General features: G+C 36.7%; 1 protein-coding gene across 10 annotated transcripts in view; it reads left to right on the plus strand.

Annotated features, from left to right (window-relative positions):
• The window catches only part of CNTLN (centlein), a 308,559-nt gene that overhangs the window by 77,129 nt on the left and 207,893 nt on the right, over window positions 1-23,537 (plus strand). For 9 of the 10 annotated variants that reach the window (XM_038552477.1, XM_038552478.1, XM_038552470.1 and 6 more), the window contains exons 4-5: window positions 14,496-14,630; window positions 15,229-15,408. In XM_038552477.1, the coding sequence (XP_038408405.1) occupies window positions 14,496-14,630; window positions 15,229-15,408 (315 nt within the window). Of the gene's footprint in view, window positions 1-14,495; window positions 14,631-15,228; window positions 15,409-16,324; window positions 16,445-23,537 lie in introns of those variants that run through there. The other variant, XM_038552479.1, reaches the window with a different exon arrangement.

The raw sequence follows: 23,537 nt of genomic DNA on the forward strand, positions 1-23,537 counted from the left end.
GGATAAATACTGTTATGTGCCTATTACCTTAATTAAGCTAGGCTAAGCTGCCTAATAGAATCTTATGACTTAAAAGTGGCAAATGTTCATTGTACTCAAACTTCATTGAGAAAAACTAGGCATATTGGCCACCCCAAGATTCAGTAGTTTTGGGAAAATGTAGACCCAGGCTGAGCAATCTATTCTTCAGTTACAACTCTGTTCTATAGAAGAGAATGGATTTTGTTACTCTTTGATATTCTTTTTTTTTTTTCAGATTGATTTATTTGAGAGAGAGCGCACACATGACCAGGGGGAGGGGCAGAAGGAGAGGGAGAAGCAGACTCCCTGCTGAGCAGGGAGCCCTTTGTGGGACTTGATCCCAGGATGCTGGGATCATGACCTGAGCTGGAGGCAGACACTTAACCAACTGAGTCACCCAGGCACCCTATTTTTTAATATTCTTTGGTTTTAAGTTTGCAGTGCTTTAGGGAATGCTCAGGTTACCAGATCTAGATAGCTGTATATAACATACTATTTTTTAAAATGTTGACTTTTAAAAATGATAGTGTATTTCCCTTTTTCTTTGCTAAATTCTTTTTCTACTTACTCTTCTTTGGGTAGATACTATTTAATTATTTACCTTTTTGATCAGAATCACTTAACTCATGAATGAAATGTTAAATTTATTTTATTTTATTTTATTTATTTGAGAGAGAGCATGAGAGAGAGATAGCATATGCTGAGCACAAGGAAGGGGAGAGGGAGAAGGAGACTCCCACTGAGCAGGGAGCCTGATATAGGGATTCCATCTCAGGACACAAATCATGACCTGAGCAGAAGACAGATGCTCAAATCACTGAGCCACCTGGGTGCCTCAAAATATTGTATTTCTATAACAGAAATTACTTATTTTTTAGGTTCCCTAATTTGCTTTCTTTAGGGGACATAATTTCTTAGCCTAAGTCATGTAAATTTTTGTTCAATGATAGTTATAATTTTCTACAAGGCATAACATATTAAATGTGTACTATCCTGTGATGCAAAAGGAAATTCAGTTACGATTCTTGCCTTTAATGCTTTTTAAATCCCTTTGAGGAGTAGGGTGGGTATAAAAGTGAGGGACAAGTAACCATATTCTCTTACATTAGATTACAGGTTGTGAGAGGATGGGGAACCTCATGTACCTATTCACCTTTGTATCCTTGACACCCAGTATTTACCATATTGCTTGGCACATGATAGATTCTCAATGAATATTGTTGAATGAGTAATATTATTATTTTATTGAAGTAAAATTGATAGGCAATATCCTGTTAGTTTAAAGTATACATCATAGTGATTTAGTATTTTTATATATTATAAAATGATCCCCACAAGAAGTCTAGTTACCACCTGTCATCATACAAAATTACTGTAAAATTAAAGACTTTTTCCTATGCTGCACATTATATCCCTATGACTTATTTATTTTATAACTGGAAGTTTGTACCTTTTAATTCCCTTCACCCATTTCACCTACACCCCACTCCCCTACCTTTTGGCAACCACCAATGTGTTCTCTATATTTGTGAATCTGTTTCTGTGTTTTTGTTTGTTCCTTTATTTTGTTTTTTAGCTTACATATATAAGTGAAATGATACAGTGTTTGTCTTTTCTGTATGACTTATTTCATTTTTTTAAAGATTTTATTTATTCACTTATAGACACACACACACACACACACACACACACACACACAGAGGCAGAGACACAGGCAGAGGGAGAAGCAGGCTCCATGCAGGGAGCCAGATGTGGGACTCGATCCCGGGTCTCCAGGATCATGCCCTGGGCTGCAGGCGGCGCTAAACCGCTGTGCCACCGGGGCTGCCCGACTTATTTCATTTAGTGTAACACCCTCTAGGTCCACCCATGTCACAAACGGCAAGATCTCGTTCTTTTTTTTATAGCTGAGTAATATTCCATTGTATATATACCACATCTTTATCCATTTATCTTTCTTTCTTTTGTTTTTCCATTTATCTTTCTGTGGATACTTAGATTGCTTTAATATCCTGGGTATTATAAATAATAGTGCAGTAAACATGGGGATTCATATATCTTTTCAAATTAGTGGTTTCATTTTTGAGGGGTAAATAGCCAGTAGTGAAATTACTGGATCATATGGTATTTCTATTTTTAACTTTTTGAGGAACCTTCAAACTGTTTTGCACAGTGACTGCACCATTACGTTCCCAACACTGCATGAGTATTCCCTTTTCTTCATATTCTCACCAACACTTGTTATTTTTTGTCTTGTTGATACTAGCCTTTATGACAGGTAGGAGCTGATATTGTGGTTTTGATTTGGATTTTCCTGATGATTGGTGATATTAATCATCTTTTCATTTGTCTGTTGGCCATCTGTATGTCTTCTTTGGAAAAATTTCTATTTCTTTGTCTTCTATCCATTTTTAATTGGATTATTTGTTTGTTGAGGGTTCTGTTGTATACGTTCTTTATATATTTTGAATACTCTGTATCAGATATGTCATTTGCACATATCTTGCTTTACTTTTCTGTTCTTTTTTTTAAAGACTTTATATATTTGAGAGAGAGCGTGTGAGAGAAAGCACAGGTGGGGAGGAGAGAAGCAGGCTCCTTGTTCTGAGACTCTGATCCCAGGACTCTGGGATCATGTCTCAAGCCAAAGGCGGCCACTCAACTAACTGAGCCACCCAGGTGCTCCAGGTTGCTTTAGTTTTGTTAATGGTTTCCTTTGCTGTGCAAAGCTTTTTATTTTGATATAGTCCCAATAGTTAATTTTTGCTTTTGTTTCCCTTACCTTGGGAGACATATCTAGAAAAATGTGGCTATAGCTGATGTCAGAGAAATTACTGCCTGTGTTATCTTCTAGGATTTTTATGATTTCAGGTCTCACACTTAGGTCTGTAATCCATTTTAAGATTATCTTTGTGTATAATGTAAGGAAGTGGTTCAGTTTCATTCTTTTGGATGTAGCTGTCCAGTTTTCCCAACACCTATTTGTTGAAGAGACTTTTTCTCATAGTATATTTTTGTCTCCTTTATCAAATATTAATTGACGATATAATTGTGGGATTATTTCTGGGCTTTCTCTTCTGTTCCTCTGATCTATGTGTTTATTTTTGGGCCATTATCTTACTATTTTGATTACTACAGCTTTGGGACTACAACTTGAAATCTAGAATTTTGATACCTCCAGTTTTGTTTTTCTTTTTCAGGATTACTATGGCTCTTCAAGGCCTTTTGTGATTCCAAACAAATTTTATTATTGTTTTTCTAGTTCTGTGAAAAATGCTATTGGTATTTTGATAAGGATTACATTAAATGTATACATTACTTTGGGTAGTACAGATATTTTAACAATAAATGTTCTTCCAATCCATGAGCATGGAATGTCTTCCCATTTCTTTGTGTTGATTTCATCAGTGTTTTATAGTTTTCAGAGTACCAAGTATTTACAGTTGTTGTATCTTCTTGTTGGATTGTGCCCTTTATTATTATATAGTGTCCTTTTTTGTGTCTTGTTACCATCTTTGTTTTGAAGTCTATTTTGTCCAATACAAGTATTGCTACCCAACCTTCTTTTCAATTCCATTTACATGGTACATGCTTTTCCATCCCTTTACTTTCAGTCGGCAAGTGTCTTTAGGTATGAAATGAATCTCTTGTTAGCAGCACATGGATAGGTCTTGCTTTTTTCTCCAGTCCATCACTCTATGTCTTTTGATTGCAGTATTTAGTTGATTTACATTCAAAGTAATTATTGATAGTTATATACTTATTGACATTTTGTTACTCTTTTTGTTTGTTTTGTAGTTCTTTTCTTTTTCTTTTTTTTTTAAGATTTTATTTACTCATGAGAGACACACAGAGAGAGGCAGAGACATAGACAGAGGGAGAAGCAGACTCCATGCAGGGAGCCTGATGTGAGACTTGGTCCCAGGACCCTGGGATCACAACCTGAACCAAAGGCAGATGCCCAACCACTGAGCCACCCAGGTTCCCCTTTATAGTTCTTTTCTATTCCATTCTTCTCTTGCTCTCTTCTCTCATGTTTTCCTGCCTTTCTTTAGTGATATACTTGGATTTCTTTCTGTTTATTATTTTCACATCTGTTACAGCGTTTGATCTGTGGTTACCATTAGGTTTGTATATAGCATCTGATGCATTAATGGTTCATAATACATTGATTGACGCTTACATTTGAATCCAATTTTCTCTCTCCTGCCACCTTTTAGGTATATGCTGTCACTTTACATCCTTTTATTTTGTGAATCCCTTGACTGAATTTTACAGATATACTAATTTTGATTGCTTTTGTGTATCCTACGTTTTTCCTACCTATGGCCTTTTCTTTCCATTCAAAGAGTCCCCTTTAACATTTCTTGTAGGCTGGTTTAGTTGTGATGAATTCTTTTAACCTTCTTTGTCCTGAGAAACTCTGTTTCTCTTTCTGTTCTGAATGATGGCCTTTCTGGATAGAGTATTCTTGGCTACAGGTTTTTCCTTTCAGCACTTTGAATATATTATGCTATTCCCTTCTGGCCTGAAAAGATTCTGCTAAAATCAGCTGGTAGCCTTATGAGGTTTCTCTTATATATAACTGTTTTCTTTTCTCTCGCTGCTCTTAAAATTCTCTTTATCACTACTTTTTGCCATTTTAATTATTATCTGTTGTGGTGTGGACCTCCTTCAGTTTATTTTGTTGGGGGCTTTCTGTGCATTGGGGATCTCAATTTCTGTTTCCTTCCCCAGATTTGGGAAGTTTTCAGCTATTATTTCTTCCCCCTTTTTTCTCTTCTTCTGGGATCTCTATAATGGGAATGTTATTACACTTGATGGAGTCACTGAGTTCCCTGTATCTGTTTTTATTTTGTATTATTATTTTTTTCCTCTCTTCTGTTCAGCTTCATTGCTCTCCATTACTTTTTCCTCCAGGTCTCTGATTTGTTTGTTTTCTTCCTCTAGACTACTATTTATTCCATGTAGTTTATTTTTAATTTTAGTAATTTTTATTATTTTTTTTTAGAGAGAGAGAGAGAGTATATGAGCAATAGGGGACAGGCAAAGTCCTAAGCAGACTCCCTGCTGGGTGCAGATCCTGATGTGAGGCTTAATCTCACTAGCCTGAGATGATGACCTGAGCCAAAATCAAGAGTCAGATGCTTAACTGAGCTGCTTAGGCACCCCTTAGTTTAAGTTTGAGTTCTTCATCTCCTCTTTTTTATGTTTTCTCTTTCCTAAGGCTCTCAATGAGGTCTTCCATGTTTTTCTCAAGTGCAGTGAGTATCTTTATAATCATTACTTTCATTCTCTTTTTTTTAAGTTTTTTTTTAAGATTTTATTTATTTATTCATGAGAGACAGAGAGAGAGAGAGAGAGAGAGAGAGAGGCAGAGACACAGGCAGAGGGAGAAGCAGGCTCCATGTAGGGAGCCCGACGCGGGATGCGATCCCGGGTCTCCAGGATCACACCCTGGGCTGAAGGCAGCGCCAAACCGCTGAGCCACTGGGGCTGCCCTGCTTTCAATTCTCTATCAGTCATATTACTTATCTCCATTTCATGTAGCTCTTGTGCTGTGATTCTGTTCTTTCATCTGGGACATACTTCTGTCTCCTCACTTTGTCTGTGTCTGCTTCTATGTGTTAGGAAAGTTAGCTATTTCTCTTGCTCTTGAAAGTAATGGCCCTACGAAGAAGAGGTCCTGTAGAGTCCTACAGTGCAATGTCCCCTGTTCACTAGAACCTGGCTCTTCAAGGGGGTCTCCTATGTGTGTTGCATGTGGCCTACTGTTGTGGCTGAACTGCTTTTGCCTTTTGGTCCAGTTGTCTGTAGTGGTTCTCTTTGCCTGTTGTTGGCAGGGTTTGGTCTCTCTCTTGTTAGTGGGCAGTCAAGGACTGCCTTGGGCTTGAGTTGAATCAGACCAGGCATTTGCCAGAGATACAGTAGCAATGAACTGCAGGGTACTTTCTCTATATTGTCCCCTGAGAAGCTTTTGTTGCTTTGCAGGGCCTGTAGTCAGACCAGATATCTGCCCCAACCCACTGCTAGGTCCCCCACTGGATTGGTGTGTGTGGTTATCTTCCCCTCTCCTGGAGCAGCAGTCACTTTGGAGTAGTACTGGCCCCTATTCAGTTTGCTTGCACATTGCCAGGCTGTCGGCAACTTTTAATGGGCTGTAGCTAAGGGCGTATTGATGGAGTCAGATTTGCAGGAGAAAGGGGGGGGGAGGTGAGGAGCTCATAGTTAGCAAGGTTTGTGTTGGTCTACTGTGGGAAGGGACCTGGAGCTGCTTTAGAAAACTGCTGCAGGGTTAGGGTGGTTGGGTCTGTAGGAGAATGTGGGGGCAGGGTTCACAGTGCTGACAAGGTCCAAACCTGTCCACTGGGGGAGGGTACCTGTAGCCATCCAAAACTCCTGCTAAGGTTAGAGGGTATGGATCCACAGAAGCCTTAGGGTAGAGGGGTGGAGAGGAAGAGGAGGCACACCAAATAGCCAGCTAGGTGGAGAGTGTTGGGGCTGTGCTGGTTTTCGCAGGTTTCTGTGTCTCTGTGCAGGTAGGTAAAGAAAAAAAATGGTACCCACTTAGCTCCTTTGTTCCTGGAGAAGTGTCCCAAAGATCTCTGTCCCTCCAGCATGTGCTCTGAGATTAGTCAAGAAACCTTTTCCTGTATACCCGTAGGCATTCTTCAAATTGTTGCTTCTATGCTGTATCTCTGCAGGGCTTTTTGTAGTGCTGTCTCTTTAACGGTGGGGACTCAGTTTCCTCCTGCTTTCCAAGGTCTTCCAGAGCCAAGCCTACTGGTTTTTAAAGTTCCAGGTGTTAAGCCACACTAACTGTAAGAACTTGTAAAATTATGCCCTTTTGGTTTTCTAAGCCAAATGTCATGGGGAATGTCTTAACTGTCCCTAGGGGCACTTTTGCCCTCTCCTCCACTGCAATGTCCCTCCCTCCAGCATATAGTCCTGTTGGTTCCTTTAGCTCCCAACTACATCTCTGCCCTTCCTACCCTCTTCAGTGTGGCCTCTTCTCTGTATTTACCCATGGAGAGTCTTTTCTGCCATTTTTGTAACAACCATTTTCTTGGTTATTACTCTGATGTGGGTAGTTGTATTTGTGCGACAAGGTGATCTTAGGATCCTCCTGTTCCACCATCTTCACTGGAAGTGAGTTTTGACTCAGTCTATACTGAGTCTATACTTTGCTTTTTTATTTTAATTTTAATTTTTTTATTGGAGTTCAGTTTGCCAACATATAGCATAACAACCAGTGCTCATCCTGTCAAGCCTCCCTTTCAGTGCCTGTCACCCAGTCACCCCAAACCCCCGCCCACCTCCCTTTCTACCACCCCTTGTTAAGAGTTAGGTGTCTTGCATGTTCTGTAACCCTCTCTGATATTTCCTACTCATTTTCTGTCCTTTCCCCTTTAATCCCTTTCACTATTTTTTATATTCCCCAAATGAATGGGACCATATAATGTTTATCCTTCTCCGATTGACTTGCTTCACTCAGCATAATACCCTCCAGTTCTATCCATGTTGAAGCAAATGGTGGGTATTTGTCATTTCTAATGGCTGAGTAATATTCCATGGTATACATATACTGCATCTTCTTTATCCATTTATCTTTCAGTGGACACCGAGGCTCCTTCCACAGTTTGGCTATTGTGGACATTGCTGCTAGAAACATTGGGGTGCAGGTGTCCTGGTGTTTCACTGCATCTGTATCTTTGGGGTAAATCCCCAGCACTGCAATTACTGGGTCTTAGGGCAGATCTATTTTTAACTCTTTGAGGAACCTCCACACAGTTTTCCAGAGTGGCTATACCAGTTCACATTCCCACCAACAGTGCAAGAGGGTTCCCCTTTCTCCACATCCTCTCCAACATCTGTTGTTTCCTGCCTTGTTAATTTTCCCCATTCTCACAGGTGTGAGGTGGTGTCTCATTGTGGTTTTGATTTGTATTTCCCTGATGGCAAGTGATGCGGAGCATTTTCTCATGTGCTTGTTGGCCATGTCTATGTCTTCCTCTGTGAGATTTCTGTTCATGCCTTTGCCCATTTTATGATTGGATTGTTTGTTTCTTTGGTGTTGAGTTTAATAAGTTCTTTATAGATCCTGGATACTAGCCCTTTATCTGATACGTCATTTGCAAATATCTTCTCCCATTCTGCAGGTTGTCTTTGAATTTTGTTGACTGTTTCTTTTCATCTTTGCTTTTTTAAAGGTAAGTTCATCCCATCTGCATTTCTTGATATAACATACTTATTTGATTTTTGTTCTCTGGTTGACCTTATGCTTTCTGTTTTTAATCTTTTCTTAGCTTTTTATATTTTCTGTATTTTTTATTTGTGTGTGTTTGTATATACATACATTTTCATGTTGATAGTTTGGGACATTTAGAGCTTATGTCTGTTCTTTAAGTGAGTAAAGCCATTACTTTATATATTATATTTAACAGTATATTTCTTGCTTCTAACATATTCTGAAAAATCTATATAATATTTCTCAATTGGGCATTGTAAGAAGATAAGAAAATCGGTATATTATTTATTCAGCCTTTGCTTTTCCTGCATTTTAAAGTGAACTTACAGAGAGTAATTCGAGGACTGAATTTATTGTTCTTAGCATTATTGGTTGTTTTTTTTTTTTTACACTGTCAAGATTTATAATGTTCATGTTCCGTAACCATCTTCTCCATTATTTTTAGTATAAATTCTATGGTAAAATAGATTTGTTATATTGGTTTTTCTGTTGCTGTATAACAAATTATCATAAGCTAGTGCATTAAAACAACACAATTATTAAGTTGCTATGGGTCAGGAGTCTGAACGTAGCTGGATCTCATATGGTTGTAATCAAGGTTTCAGTTGGGTTGTGCTCTTATCTAGAGGCTTGATTTGGGAAAAATCTGCTTGTAAGCTCATTTAGGTTATTGATGCTATCCATGTCCTTGGAATTTTAAGACTGAAATTTGAAATGGGACCAAAATCTGCATTAGGATTCTTCAGAGAAACAGAAGTAATAGATGTGCATACATATGTCTGTATTTCTATCTCGGTCTATCTAGAGAGGGAAATTGATTTTAAGGCATTGGCTCATGCAGTTGTGGGCTGACAAGTCTAAGTTGTGCAAGACTGGCTGGCAAGGTGGACACCCAGGGAAGAGTTGATGTTGCGACTCAGTCTTCCTCAGAAGACGATAGCCCTTTCTCTTATGGTCCAGTTGACTGGATGAGGCCTAGACTCATTATGATGGAGAGGTAATTTGCTTCACTCGAGGTCCACTGATTTAAGTGTTAATCACATCTGAAAAATACGTTCACAGTAGCACTAGAGTGGTTTTCATCAAAAGCTGGATCCCATGGGTACTCTGGCATAACCAAGTTGACACTTAAAAATTGACTAAATGGGTAAAAAGTTCTGAGGTGAATAGGCCTTTAGTGAGGTTTTATGTTTATCTGGCTAGGGCTTAGGCTGCGTTTACTGTGTGCTGTAGCTGCATGTGTCAGAGGCTAAACTTTGTTTTGTTGTCCTTTTTTGGGGGGTTCTCTAGAAGCTTCTTAAATATTGTCTGAGACATTCTTTCCATTGTGTTCCCTTGTTATATGGAGGCCCTGTTGATGTGATGGTGAGGTGTCAAGGGGTGGGAAGTATTCTGTAGTCCCTTAATTAGGTCTCAGTCTTTCAGAAAGCTTGTATACCTCCACCATGACCTTTCCAGGTGCTTCTCAGTTTTCCCTTGGATTAATAGGAAAGCAAGAGGGTGTTGGGAGTTACATGTTTCCCTTCTGTCAGCCTGGTTAGGCTCTGTTAAACCTTCCCTAAGATTGGGTGTTTTTGGACTTCTTAACTTTAAAAACGTGTACACTTTGATCCTCCAGCCATCTGTTTATTATAGATGAGATTTTCCTACCCTGGTAGTAGTTCCCATGCCATTTTCTGCTCCTAGGCTTATACTCTGGTAAATTGCCATTATCTGTATCTACCTATTTCTCTAGTTTTGGGAATAGCAGTTTGCTCTATGACCACAGTTCTCTGATAAATCTAAGAAGAATTGTTGGTTTTTAATTAGTTCAGCTTTTTTCATGTTGTGTAAATAGGAGAGATGACTTCTAAGTTCCTTACATGCTTGAGTGGAACCTGGAAGTCCCTCCGTTATGTTTTGTTGTTCCACTGAGCAATATTAAGTAGCTCTTAATTTTTAAGATTTATATCCTATGGAATAGGGTAACACTTAAGAATGACAGTTTATATACCTTATTTAAGTCTTACTTATGTATCTAGTCAAATTTCTAGAAAGTTATATACATATACACACACTCATGCACACTATTTTTTAGCTAGTTGCAGAAAAAACTTTGATAGAAGTATAATCTACTATTGTAACATTTAATTGATGATAGTGCAAAACATTGCCCATAGGTTATTTTGGTAAGATGTGCCTTAGTTTTGTCACTGTTAGTTATAAAATAAATTATGTGATTAATTCCCCTTCTAGTACTACATTAGATAACATGACTCTGCTCACAGCTTAGTATATTGTATTTAATTAGGTGATGAAAAAAAAAAAAAAAAAAAAAAATAATTAGGTGATGATTGGTCTCTAACATTATATCCCTGCCCCTTTTTTTAAACTTATAGGAAGCTCAGAAATAAGTTTTGGTTCTCAGTTACAATTAGATCTGTTACTCCTTCCTTTTTCTCCATTTACCATTTTTTTAAACGATTTTATTTATTCATGAGAGACACAGAGAGGCAGAAGGAGACGCAGGCTTCCTGCAGGGAGCCCGATGTGGGACTCGATCCCAGGACGCTGGAATCATGCCCTGAGCCAAAGGCAGATGCTCAACTGCTGAGCCACCCAGACATCCCTATTTACCATTGTTTTCATTGTTGTGGTTTTGTAACTTCTCTGTTTTTTATTAAAACTTTCATGCCCATTTGAAAGTAGGTCATATAAATAATATATTAACTATGCTCAAGTATTGCTTGATAGAATTTTAGGTCTTATGTTGCTGCCCCCCCCCCTTCCCCTTTTTTCCTGTGTCATACTCTTTATCATTCTCTTCTTACTCTATAGACTTATCTTGACCATGATGTGAATTATTCATTTCATGTCTTATCCATTATAAATTATTTGTTTCAGACATACTTTCTCTTGTCACCCTTTATGCTTTATGGTTCCTCTGAGTTCTATTTGCTACTTTAATATTAACTCAAGTCAGGCCATTAAGAACGTACTCTATCCAGAGAAGTTTGTTGAAAAATTTCATAGAGCTAGATTTTAAAGTCAACTACAGCTGTATATATCTGTATATATCTGTATTTTCATTATTTAAGGTACATCACTGAGAGGTGCCTGGGTGGGTCAGTAGGTTAAGCATATGCCTTCAGCTCCGATCATGTTCCCGGGGTCCTGGAATTGATTGTGCATTGGGCTCCCTGCTCAGTGGAGAGCCTGCTTCTCCCTCTCCTTCTCCTTCTGCTGCTCCCCCCACTCATGCTCTCTCTCTGTCAAATAAAAAAATAAAATCTTAAAAAAATAAAGTAGATCACTAAGAGCATATTTTATTAGCAAAATATTTTGCATTATACAAAATTTTATAAATCTTTAAAGGTTTAACTTATTGATTATCTTTTATTAGCAGTAAAACTTTAAGTTATTACTTTAATGATTCAATATAATATCAGATTTATCACACTAATTACAAGAATATTGTTAGTTTGGGGTATTCCATAGCTTATGGAATAGGGTAACACTTAAAAATGACAGTTTCTATATCTTAATTCTTACTTATGTATCTAGTCAAATATCTAGAAAGCTATATACATAAATATACACATGCACACTATTTTTTAGCTACTTGCAGAAAAAACTTACCCACTGTATTATGCTTTTTTATTTAAAAATTACGTCTGTATTTGTCCTTGTTGATTACTAAATTCACTCAAATGCCAAAATTCAAATTATTAAATAATTTTCATGAAAGAGCTTGCTATTGGTGTTTAAGTTACAATTCCTATTAAGTTTAGCTGATATGAATGGGCAAAGCCTTCCAAAACTTAAATCACTTGGTTTAGTGTTTTTTCCTTCCTAGGGCCTAAATAATTTCCAGAATAGATGAGGATGCTCAACTATTTTCAGTTTTCCTTTCAAAGGAAAGGTTTTGTAGTCTCTAAATAGTCTTAGTATGCACATGATTGAATTTATCATTCTGTGTCAATCTCATTCATAAACATTTGCTAATAACCTGGTTTAGAAAACATTATGACAACATAGGTAGTATATAATGTGTCAAATGAATAATATGGGCAAGACAAATCCAGAAAAGGTAGAAATTAACTGTGGCCATTTGAGGAAACCTTCACGATGGAAGGCAGATATTGAATCTTGAAGGAGGGTAACACTGAGATGAGAATAGAAAAATGCGGTGTGAATTGTGGATGGGCCACATTTACATGTCTATTCTTAAGCTGTTTGGTTGATATTAGGCACATTTCGATGTGCCCTAATAATTAAAATAGTAAAAAATTAAAACTGTATTGAGGAACCATTTTTACTTACTACATTTGTAAAAAATTACCAAACTTACAAGTCAAGTGTTGGTGCAGATGTGGAGCTGTGAGAACTCTTGAAGTGCTCACAACCTATGACTTCGCAACTTTATCTCCAAATATAATCTTAAGCAATGTTTTTCAAACTTTTATTAATATGACTCCTACCCTAAAATAATACATTTTACTTAATAACCCCAGTATACCCACACATGAAATAAAAATTTCATATAATAATTGCCCCTAATATGTATAATAAAGGTAAAAATATAACAAAGTACCAAATGTGAATTTAATAATTAAATAAAATTTAAATAAAAAATCAAACACTAAAAATTTAGGAGATAGTTGATATATCTGCTTCTTTCATAATTTTATTTTTCGGCATAGTTTTTTTTGCTAAGAATTTATGCTTACGTTTTGATGATTTCTATTGTATTCTGTTCTACTTTGAAAAAATGCTGATTGTGATGACTAAATTGATTTAATGACCCATTACTAGATTGCAATCTGTAGTTTGAAAAATACTGCTTGGGAGAAATTCTTGCTCATCTGTATCAGGAGACATGTTTGAGAGTGTTTATAGCAGCATTGTTTGTATACCCCTTTTCCCAAAATGGGAAGCAGCTAAAATATACACTGACAAGAGATAGATAAATATATTATAGTATATTTATATAATAGAATAATACTACACACCAAGGTAATTGAAATGCAGCTACACCTATTAGTATGGATCAATTTGGGAACATATGTTGAGCAAAAAATAATAAGCCACAGAATATGTATAGTATGATTTAATTTATATGAAGTTCAGAAATAATCTAAACTGTACAGTATATCAAATAGGAATAACTGTGTCTTCACACTATAAAGAAAGACAAGAGAAAGCTAAAAACCAGAGTCGTAGGATAGTTAGTGCCTTATCCTGGAGGCCATAGGAAGTGTTGGAAGTGTTAAGGACCAGGGAACCTACCGAGGACTTCAAAGATAATGGTAAAGTTGTGTTTCTTAATTAGGTGGTTGTGGATACAAGATTACTCTTTTTATTCTATTCTTTATACCTTATATATTTCTTACAGATAATTTTTGATGTATTCAGTATTTATATATGTATATATATTTTTAAAGAGAACATGTACATGCAAGCAGCAGGTGGGAGGGTGGTAGGGCAGAGGGAGAGGGAGAGAAAGAATCTTCAGCAGGCTCTACACCCAGTGCTGATATGGAGCACAATCTCACCACTCTGATCATGACCTGAACTGAGATCAAGAGTGGGACGCTTAACTGACTTAATCAGTAATCTTGTATCCACAACCACGTAAAAAAGCTGTAGATACAAGAGTGAAACTAAGAACTGAGTTATGGACACGTCCTGTGATTAGATATTATTTGTCAGATACCTCTGACAAATGAAATGGACAGTTATAAATTATGGCAGTTTTAATATTCTGAATATTTTTTTCTATGAAGCAAGATATCTTTGGTACCAAAAGAAACTTGCCATTTTCCAGTCTTGAAAATTCTGAATGCCTTCACAAAACCATGTTTCTCTAAAAAATGTTTTCTTCCAAATGATACTCAAATAAGAGGGTGATTCCTGTCTTAGCTACATACACATTTTCTTTGATTGGAATGTTTATAAAATTTTGTTTTTCTTCTGTTATGCACCCAAAAGTTTCCTTTCTGAATATGGCTTAGTATTTGGTAACCATTTTTTATGTGTTCTTCATCTTAAAGTAATAAACATACCATACTTGCACTGTTTACTTGAAAACTGATGGGCAGGTCACCAGAAATGAGAATTATGTTAATAGACATTATTATGAAAGCTAGTTAATCCTAATACCATCAATCAAAATCTGAAACCTTTTAGATAAAATAATTTTTTCTCAAATATACCAGCTTACCAATAATTACGATGTTTTCCATAGAGTGAAACTGGACTAAAAAAGGAAATAAATGACCTTGTTAAACGGAAGATTGCAGTTGATGAAGAAAATGCTTTCTTAAGGAAAGAATTCAGTGACTTGCAGAAGAAATTTAAAGATAAAAGTCAAGAAGTTAAGGTGTGTTGGCTTGTACATAGTTTTACTGTACTATTGCTTTGAAATCTTACTTTAAGCTTTGTCAGCCTTTGTGGCAGAGAAAGTGACAAGCTTGGAGGAAAAATTGCCTTAGGCCCTGCTGTACCACACAGTTTTCTCACATGCGAAAACTGAGGAAGATGCTTTAAAGATAAGACTCCAAGCTTTATAACTTTCAGATAAATAGTTAATGATGGAAATGGAGCTAAGAAAGTAGGAGTGTGAATATGTGGCTTCTTGTAATTAGATTCTGATGGGACTGGCATTATTAATTGATAAAACCCAGGTCTGGGAGGATATGTCTGTGTGGGTCTCAAAAATAGCTGGGGACAGCATCAAAGGCAGCTTGATCAATTAATGGGCTCTTTGCAAATGTGTACTCATCAAAGCTGTCATCCAGTGAAAAAATATGACCCATCCACCTGCATGAAAAGAGGCCAATAAAAGTATACAGGTGACCTTGGCCATCAAATATAGAAGAAGCTGCTGTGAGGATAAAACTGCACAGTTTATATTTGCTGATTAGTTCTCACCTTTTTTTTTTTGTTTGTTTATCGGCCCTTGTGGTACTGTTCTACAGGACACTAAGGAGTGTGTGCAAAATAAGGAAGAGCAAAACAGACTGGTTATAAAAAATCTGGAGGAGGAAAATGAGAAATTAAGTGCCCGCTGCGCTGACCTGCTAAATGACCTGGAGAAACTGAGGAAGGAAGAAGCACATTGGAGAAGAGAAAAATATAGCATTGATGCAAAAATAAAGGTATGCAATGAGAGTGGAGAGAATGAAAATAATGCCATTATTTTGGATCTAGCTTCTTATAGGAAGTTTATTACATGTGATTTTCTTTAAATAACAAGTTATATATTCAGATCCACCAGTGGGGACCAGCATTAATTTACATTCCTTCACTTAGGACCCACAGCTTTTTAAAAATTGATGTTGCAAAGCAGGAAACTGACTTCAAATAGTTATCTAAAATGTAATCATTAAAAAATAAAGGCTATAGCATTTCAAAACATGTTTTGAAAAAACATACTTAGAATCATGAGGTTTGACTTTTTTCAGTTAGAGCTTAAATTTATAAATATAGTTATAATTCATTACAATAGAGTTTTAAGAATGTATTTTCCAAATCTTTTAAAAAATAAAATGTAAAAAAAAAAGCAAAAAGCACACAACAGTTGAAAAATACTCAAATGTGTTTTGAAGATGGTGCTTTTCTTTGGTTTAAGAGGGCCTTATTCATAGTAAGATTTTATTTTCAGAGAAGATAAAAGGTACTATCATCCTTTGTAATATTCTTATATCTTTTGTCCATCAGTATTTTTCAAAATAATACTTTTTTGGTGGCTCTCTCTTTGTCTTGAGAATGTTTTTGTTAGCTTTTTTCCTATTAGATTTCAGGTTTTTTTTTTTTTTTTTTTTTTTTTTTACCATAGATTTTGCTGAAAAGGTCAGAAGAAAATTTTTGTAATAGTAAATATGATAATGCCTCTATGTAGGCACATATAAAAAGAATATATAACATAAGCACATACATATATAGCTATTAAAATATACTAAGTATGGGTGTGTGTGTGTGTAATTATTTTAGAGGTGAAGGGGTGTGCATTTCTCTGAGTGTGTGAATATCTGCTCATTGCACATTTTAAGGAAATACATTAAATCTTTTTAGGGTATCATCAGGGAACAACTGAGCCATTGAGAGAACTGAATTCTGGTGCATTTGTTTTTCTCAATTTTTATGTAGTTTCTGCTTCCCTGAAACCTTAAGCAGTTGGGTAACGTAATAAGGGTGAGTGGTACTTCCTTATGTTAATTCATAGGTACATGAGTATTTGGTGATACTTTTCATATCATTGATGACTATTTGCCACTGAAATAGTTCATTCTGTGATTTGCTGTATCTTTAGTTCTATGAATTTTTTTTAATTGTAGAGTTTGTCTTATTGATCCGTAGACATATTTAATTTATTCTGGATACAAAGTATTTCTAATACTTTGTTATATATATTAAAGTACTTTCTGTTCCATGAATCTCAAGTAAGGTGACTTGGACTTTGAGAAGTTTGTGGATTTTGAAAGAGTCTGTTTTATTTTTTTCTTCTCTAATGTTTTTACATTAGGAATCTAACATGCTAAAGTTTTCTCTGTTCCAAAGTCTGTAATCTCCTTAGAATTTATTTTGGAGGGTGGAATCTTTATTGATTTGTGATGTAGTCTCTCTCATTCAAAGTTTTCCTGTGTGTATAGGTTTGTTTTTGGACATCTTATTATTTTCATGGTTTTAGGTATGGCAGTTTTGTAATTTGACTCATTATTTGGTAGAGAACTTCTGCTTCTTTATTCTTATTTTTCTAAGTCATGAGCCCTATATGTGCTTCTTCAGTATCTTATAATACTTAAGAACTATTTGGTTTCTGGGGCGCCTGGGTAGCTCAGTTGGTTGAACTCAGCTTCAGGTCAAGTCATGATCTCTGGGTTGTGAAATTGAGTCCCGCATGGGTCTCTGGGCTCAGTGGGGAGTCTGCTGGAGAGTCTCTCTCTCTCCCTCAGCTTCTCCCCTCTTATGCATTTGTGTGCACATTCTCTCTCTCTCTCTCAAATAAATATATCTTAAAGAAAAGAAACAATTTTATTAGTTTTGCTGAAGAATTCTGTTAGAAAGTAGATTGGAACCGCACTTAGTTTATGAATTAATATTTGGAGAATTGTAACATTACCATTCATTTATGTGGAATAAGATTTTGTAACTTTCAAGGAAGAGGGAAGATGGCAGAAGAATAGGGGACCCATGTTTCATTTGGTCCCTTTAATTCAGCACGTTATCTATCAAATCATTCTGAACATGTGTGAATTCAACCTGATCTGTAAGAAAATAATTGCTACGATTCTACCAATAGAAAAGCAATCACTTTTTGCAAGGTAACAGGTGCAGATAGGTGAATCTGAGAAGCTATATTAGAAGGTAAGATATTGGTGGGAGGTTGGGGGGCAGGGAGTCTCCTTAAGTTGGTTACCCGAAAGTGAAACAGCAGTGAAGCACACAATTGGAGCTTTTAGAGGTCTGCTTCTGTGAGGGGCATCACTGCTGAAAGGTACTCCAATGGTGAAGCAGGGCAGAATCAGGTAGTACGGTTAGGTCTTAGGATCCCAGGGTTACAGAAACAGTGATGCTACCTGAGTGTGTCACAGTTCCCAAGCACTGGAGTGGTGAGGATGTCTACAGTCAGCCAGTGGGAATGGCCTCTCAGCTAGGTGTTGTCATAAACTGCAAATCGCAGCATGATCGGTTGATAGCTCTTCAAGCAGGGGCCAACAAGCAACAACCCCTGGGAGATCCTGCTCCTTGCCCTCAGAGGAGCAGTGTGGATGTGTGCAGGATCAGGCAATTGCCCCTGAGCAGGGGCCTAGGAGGGGTGGGACCATGGTGAGGCACGCCCCCATTGGGGTGGGTATGTATCCTAGCAGTCCGAGGAGTTTGATACACACAAAAGGGATTGACTGCTTTTCCCTGAGTACACTGAAGAGTGGGGACAGCAATTGTTCAGCTCCGGTCCAGAAATCTGGGCACTGCCATTTTCACTTTCTTTTTCACTCTCTGAGATAGTGCAAAAAGCCTTCAGGGAACAGAAGCCATATAGAGCAACCTGAGGCAGCTTAAACTGAGCCTAGCCCCCTGGAAGAGGTCGTACAACTCCGCCCAGGCAAAGCCAGCTGAAAATCAGTGCAACAGGGCCCTCCTTAGAAGACTAGCAGGAACATCAGTCCAATACCAAGTTTATAGATCACTCAACTGAAAAAATCCTGCACTAGGGGAGAATAGTATATAGAGTTTGAGGTTTTTTTCTCATGAACCTTCAGTCATTCAGTTTAAAATTTTCTTTTGTTTTTTTCTTTTTTCCCCTCTTCAAGTAATTTTTCATTTTATCAACTCTTGGTTGTTAAGTCTTTTTTTAATTTTCATTTCTACATTTCTACATTTACATTTTATAGATATATTCTTCATTTTTGGCTTCCTTTACTGTGTTCAATTTTATATATATATATATATATATATATATATATATATATATATAGTTTTGTTTCTTTACAATTTTGAAGTTTAGTATCTTCTAATAAAGAGACCAAAATATACCCAAGTCTAAGAGGATAACCCTGTTTTGTCCACCTGTGAGATTATATTCTCTTTTTTCTCTTTTTCCCTTTTTTTTCCCCTTTTTTTTCTTTTCTTTTTTTGGTTTCTGACCTCTTCAGATTTGTCTAGTGTATATTTCACTGGGATCATGGTTGATATTTTTTATTTTGTTTTCTCATTCATTCATTCATTCATTCATTCTCTTTATTTTTCTCTGGACAAAACAACTAGAAGGAGAAATTCACAGCAAAAGAAAACAATAGAGGTATAATCCTTGCCATAGATCTAATCAATATGGATATAAGTAAAATGTCAGAAACTGAATTCAGAACAATGGTTATAAAGTTATTAACTGGGCTTGAAAAAAGCATAAAAGACACAAGGGAATTTCTTACTACAGAAATAAAATCTAATAAGGCCAAAATTAAAATAGGTAACTTTTAATGGAGATGCTTTAATGGTGATGTAGGCTAAAATAAAATGGATGCTCCAACAGCTAGGGTAAATGAGGTAGAAGAGTCAGTGACATAGAAGACAAAATGATGGAAAGTAAGGAAGCTGAGGAAAAGAGAGAAAAACAACTAATGAACCATGAGGAGAGGTTTCAAGAAATCAGCGATACCAAAAAGTAAAACAATATTAGAATTATTGGGGTCCCTGAGGAAGAAGACAGAGAGAAAGAGGGACAGAAGGTATATTTGAGAAAATCATAGCTGAGAATTTCTCTAGTCTGGGGAAGGAAAGAGGCATTCAAGTCCAAGAGGTATAGATAACTCCCCTCAAAATCATTAAAAATAGATCAACACCCTGACATATAATAGTGAAGCATGCGAATTTCAGAGATAAAGAGAAAATCCTAAAAGCAGCTCAAGACAAGAGGTCCTTAAGGTACAAACGTAGGAGCATTAGACTGGCAGGAGACCTATCCATGGGACCTAGTCGACTAGAAAGAGCTGGCATGATATTTAGGGTACTAAATGAAAAAAAAAATGCAGCCAAGAATACTTTATCCAGCAAGGCTGTCATTCAGAATGAGAGGAGAGATACAGAGCTTCCAGGACCAACAGAAACTAAAAGAATTTGTGATCACTAAACCAGTCCTGCAAGAAATATTAAAGGGGATCCTGTAGGTGAAGAGAGAGCCCAAAAGAAACAGACCAGAAAGAAACAAAGAAAATCCACAGAAACGGTAACTTTACAGGTACTACAGTGGTAGTAAATTCATATCTTTCCGTAGTTACTCTGAATGGAAATGGGCAAACTGCTCCAATCAAAAGACACAGGGTATCAGATTTGATAAAAATAAATAAGACCCATCAATATGCTGTCTGCAAGAGACTCATTTTAGACCCCAAAATACCAAACCATTTATCATGAAAAAAGAGGTGGAGTAGCAATTCTTATATCAGACAAATTAGATTTTAAACCAAAGACTGTAGCAAGGGACAAAGAGGAACAACATATCATACTTAAATGGTTTATACAACAAGCGGATATAACAATGATAAATATTTATGCACCTAACATGGGAGTAGCCAATTATATAAACCAATTAATAACAAAATTAAAGAAACAGATTGATAATAATACAATAATAGGGGACTGTACCACATCACTCACTGCAATGGACAGGTAGATCATCCAAAAAGATCAGAAGATCAACAAGGAAACAAGGGCTTTGAATAACACCCTGGACCAGATGGACTTAACATATATTCAGAGCATTCTATCCTAACGTAACAGAATACACATTCTTCTTGAGTGCACTGGAACATTCTCCAGAATAGACCACATACTGGGTCACAAATCAGGTCTTAACTGGTACCAAAGATTAGGATCATTCCCTGCAGATTTTTGGACCACAGTGCTTTGAAACTTGAACTCAATCACATGAGAAAATTTGGAAGGAACTCAAATACGTGGAGGTTAAAGAACATCCTACTGGGTTTCAGTGGTTGAATGTCTGCCCTCAGCTCAGGGTGTAATCCCAGGACCCTGGGATCAAGTCCTGTATTAGGCTCCCCATGAGGAGCCTACTTCTCCTTCTGCCTATGTCTCTGCCTCTCTCTCTTTGTCTCTCATGAATAAATAAAATCTTTAAGAAAAAAGAGCATCATACTAAAGAATGAATGGGTCAACCAGGAAATTAAAGAAGAATTTAAAAGGTTCATGGAAACAAATGAAAATGAAAACACAACTGTTCAAAACTTTTGGGATGCAGCAAAGGTTGGCCTGGTAGGGAAGTATATAGCTACACAAGCCTTTCTACAGAAAGAAGAAAGGTCTCCAATACACAACCTAACTTTATACCTAAAAGAGCTGAAGAAAGAACAGCAAATAAAGCCTAAACCCAGCAGGAGAAGAGAAATAATAAAGATTAGAGCAGAAATCAATGAAATAGAAACCAAAAGAACAGTAGAACACATCAATGAAACTCAAAGCTGGTTTTTGAAAGAATTAATAAGATTGGTAAACCCCTAGCCAGACTTAATCAAAATAAAAGAGAAAGGACCCAAATTAATAAAATCATGAATGAAAGAAGAGAGATCACAAGATCATAACCAACATCAAGGAAATGCAAACAATTTTAATAACATCTTATGAGCAACTCTATGTCAACAAATTAGGCAATCTGGAAGAAATGTATGCATTCCTGGGAATTTATAAGCTTGAAACAGGAAGAATAGAAAACATGAACAGATCCATAACCAGCAAAGAAATTGAAACAGTAATAAAAAATATCCTAATAAACAAGAGTCTAGGGCCTGATGTTTTCCCAGGGGGATTCTACCAAACATTTAAAGAAAAACTAATACTTGTTCTTTTAAAGCTTTTCAAAAATTGAAATGGAAGGAAAACCCAAACTACCTCTATGAAGCCAGCATTACCTTGATCCCAAAACCAGAGAAAGGCCAAAGAGTAGAACTAAAGACCAGTATCCTTGATGAACATGGATGCCAAAATACTTACCAAGATATGAGTCAAAAGGATCCAGCAGTACATTAAGAGGATTATTCACCATGACAAAGTGGGATTTATTCCTGGGCTGCAAGGGTGATTTGACATTTGCAAATCAATATGATAGATCACTTTAATGAAGGAAAAAATGACAAGCATATGATTCTCTCAATTGATGCAGAAAAAACATTTGACAAAATATAACATCCTTTTTTTGATTAAAACTCTCCACAGTGTAGGGATAGAGGGACCATACCTCAATATCAAAAAAGTCATCTACAAAAAACCCACAGCAAGTATCATTCTCAGTGGGAAAAAATGGAGAGCTTTTCCCCTAAGGTCAGGAACACAACATGGATGTCCACTATCACCACTTTTGTCCAAAATAGTATCCCTATCCTAGCCTCAGCAAGCAGACAACAAAAAGAAATAAAAGGCATTCAAATTGATAAAGAGAAGTCAAATTCTCACTCTTTGCAGTTGACATTTACTTTATGTGCAAAACCCAAAAGAGTCTACCCCAAAAGTGCTAGAACTCACACAGGATTTCAGTGATATCGCAGGATATAAAATCAATGCACAGAAATTAGTTGCATTTCTATACACCAGCAATGAGACAGAAGAAAGAGAAATCAAGGAATCAATCCCATTTATAATTGTACCAAAACCATAAGACACCTAGGAATAAGCCAAAGAGGTAAAGGGATCTGTACTCTAAAACTACAGAACACTAAAGAAAGAAATTGAAGACACAAGGAAATGGAATAACATTTCATGCTCATGGATTGGAAGCATAAATATTGTTAAAGTGCCTATGCTGTCCAGAGCAGTCTACACATTCAGTGCAATCCCTATCAAAATACCATTGACATTTTTTCATAGAACTGAAATAATCCTAAAATTTGTATGGAACTAGAAAAGACTCTAAATAGCCAGAGGGATATTGAAAAAGAAACCTAAAGCTGGTGGCATAAAAATACCAGACTTCAAACTATATTACATTAAGACGATAATGGTAGTGGCACAAAAATGGACACATAGGTCAGTGGAATAGACTGGAGAAAGCAGAAGTCAGACCCAGAAATCAATTCTGTGGTCAACTAATTTTTGACAAAGTAGGGAAATATATTCAATGGATAAAGGACAGTGTGTCTTCAACAAATGGTGTTGGAAAAATTGGACAGCCACATGTAGAAGAATAAAACTATTCTTCTATTATGGCTATTTTCTTACACCATACACAAAGATAAACTCAAAATAGATGAAACACCTATAAATGTGAGACAAGAGTCCATCAAAATCCTAGGGGAGAACACAGGCAACAACCACTTTGACCTTGGCCACAGCAACATCTTGCAAGATACATCTCTAAAGGCAAGGGAAACAAAAGCAAAAATGAAGTATTAGGACTTAATCAAGATAAAACTTCTGCACAGTAAAGGAAACAGTCAACAAAACTAAAAGCCCACAGGATGGGAGAAGATATTTGCAAATGACATAAAGGACTAGTATCCAAGATCTATAAATAACTTACCAATCTCAATCCCCCCAAAACAAACAACCCAGTCAAGAAATAGGCCGAAGACATGAGCAGATATTTCTACAAAGAAGACATCTACATGGCCAACAGACACAAGAAAAAATGCTCTATATCACTTGGCATCAGGGAAATACAAATCAAAACCACAATGAGGGCACCTGGGTGGCTCAGTGGTTGAGGGTCTGCCTTTGGCTCAGGTCGTGATCCCAGGGTCCTGGGATTGAGTCCTGCATTGGGCTCCCTGAGGGGAAC

This window comes from Canis lupus, chromosome 11 (assembly GCF_011100685.1).
Source record: "Canis lupus familiaris isolate Mischka breed German Shepherd chromosome 11, alternate assembly UU_Cfam_GSD_1.0, whole genome shotgun sequence".
In the NCBI taxonomy this organism is placed as follows: Eukaryota; Metazoa; Chordata; class Mammalia; order Carnivora; family Canidae; genus Canis; species Canis lupus.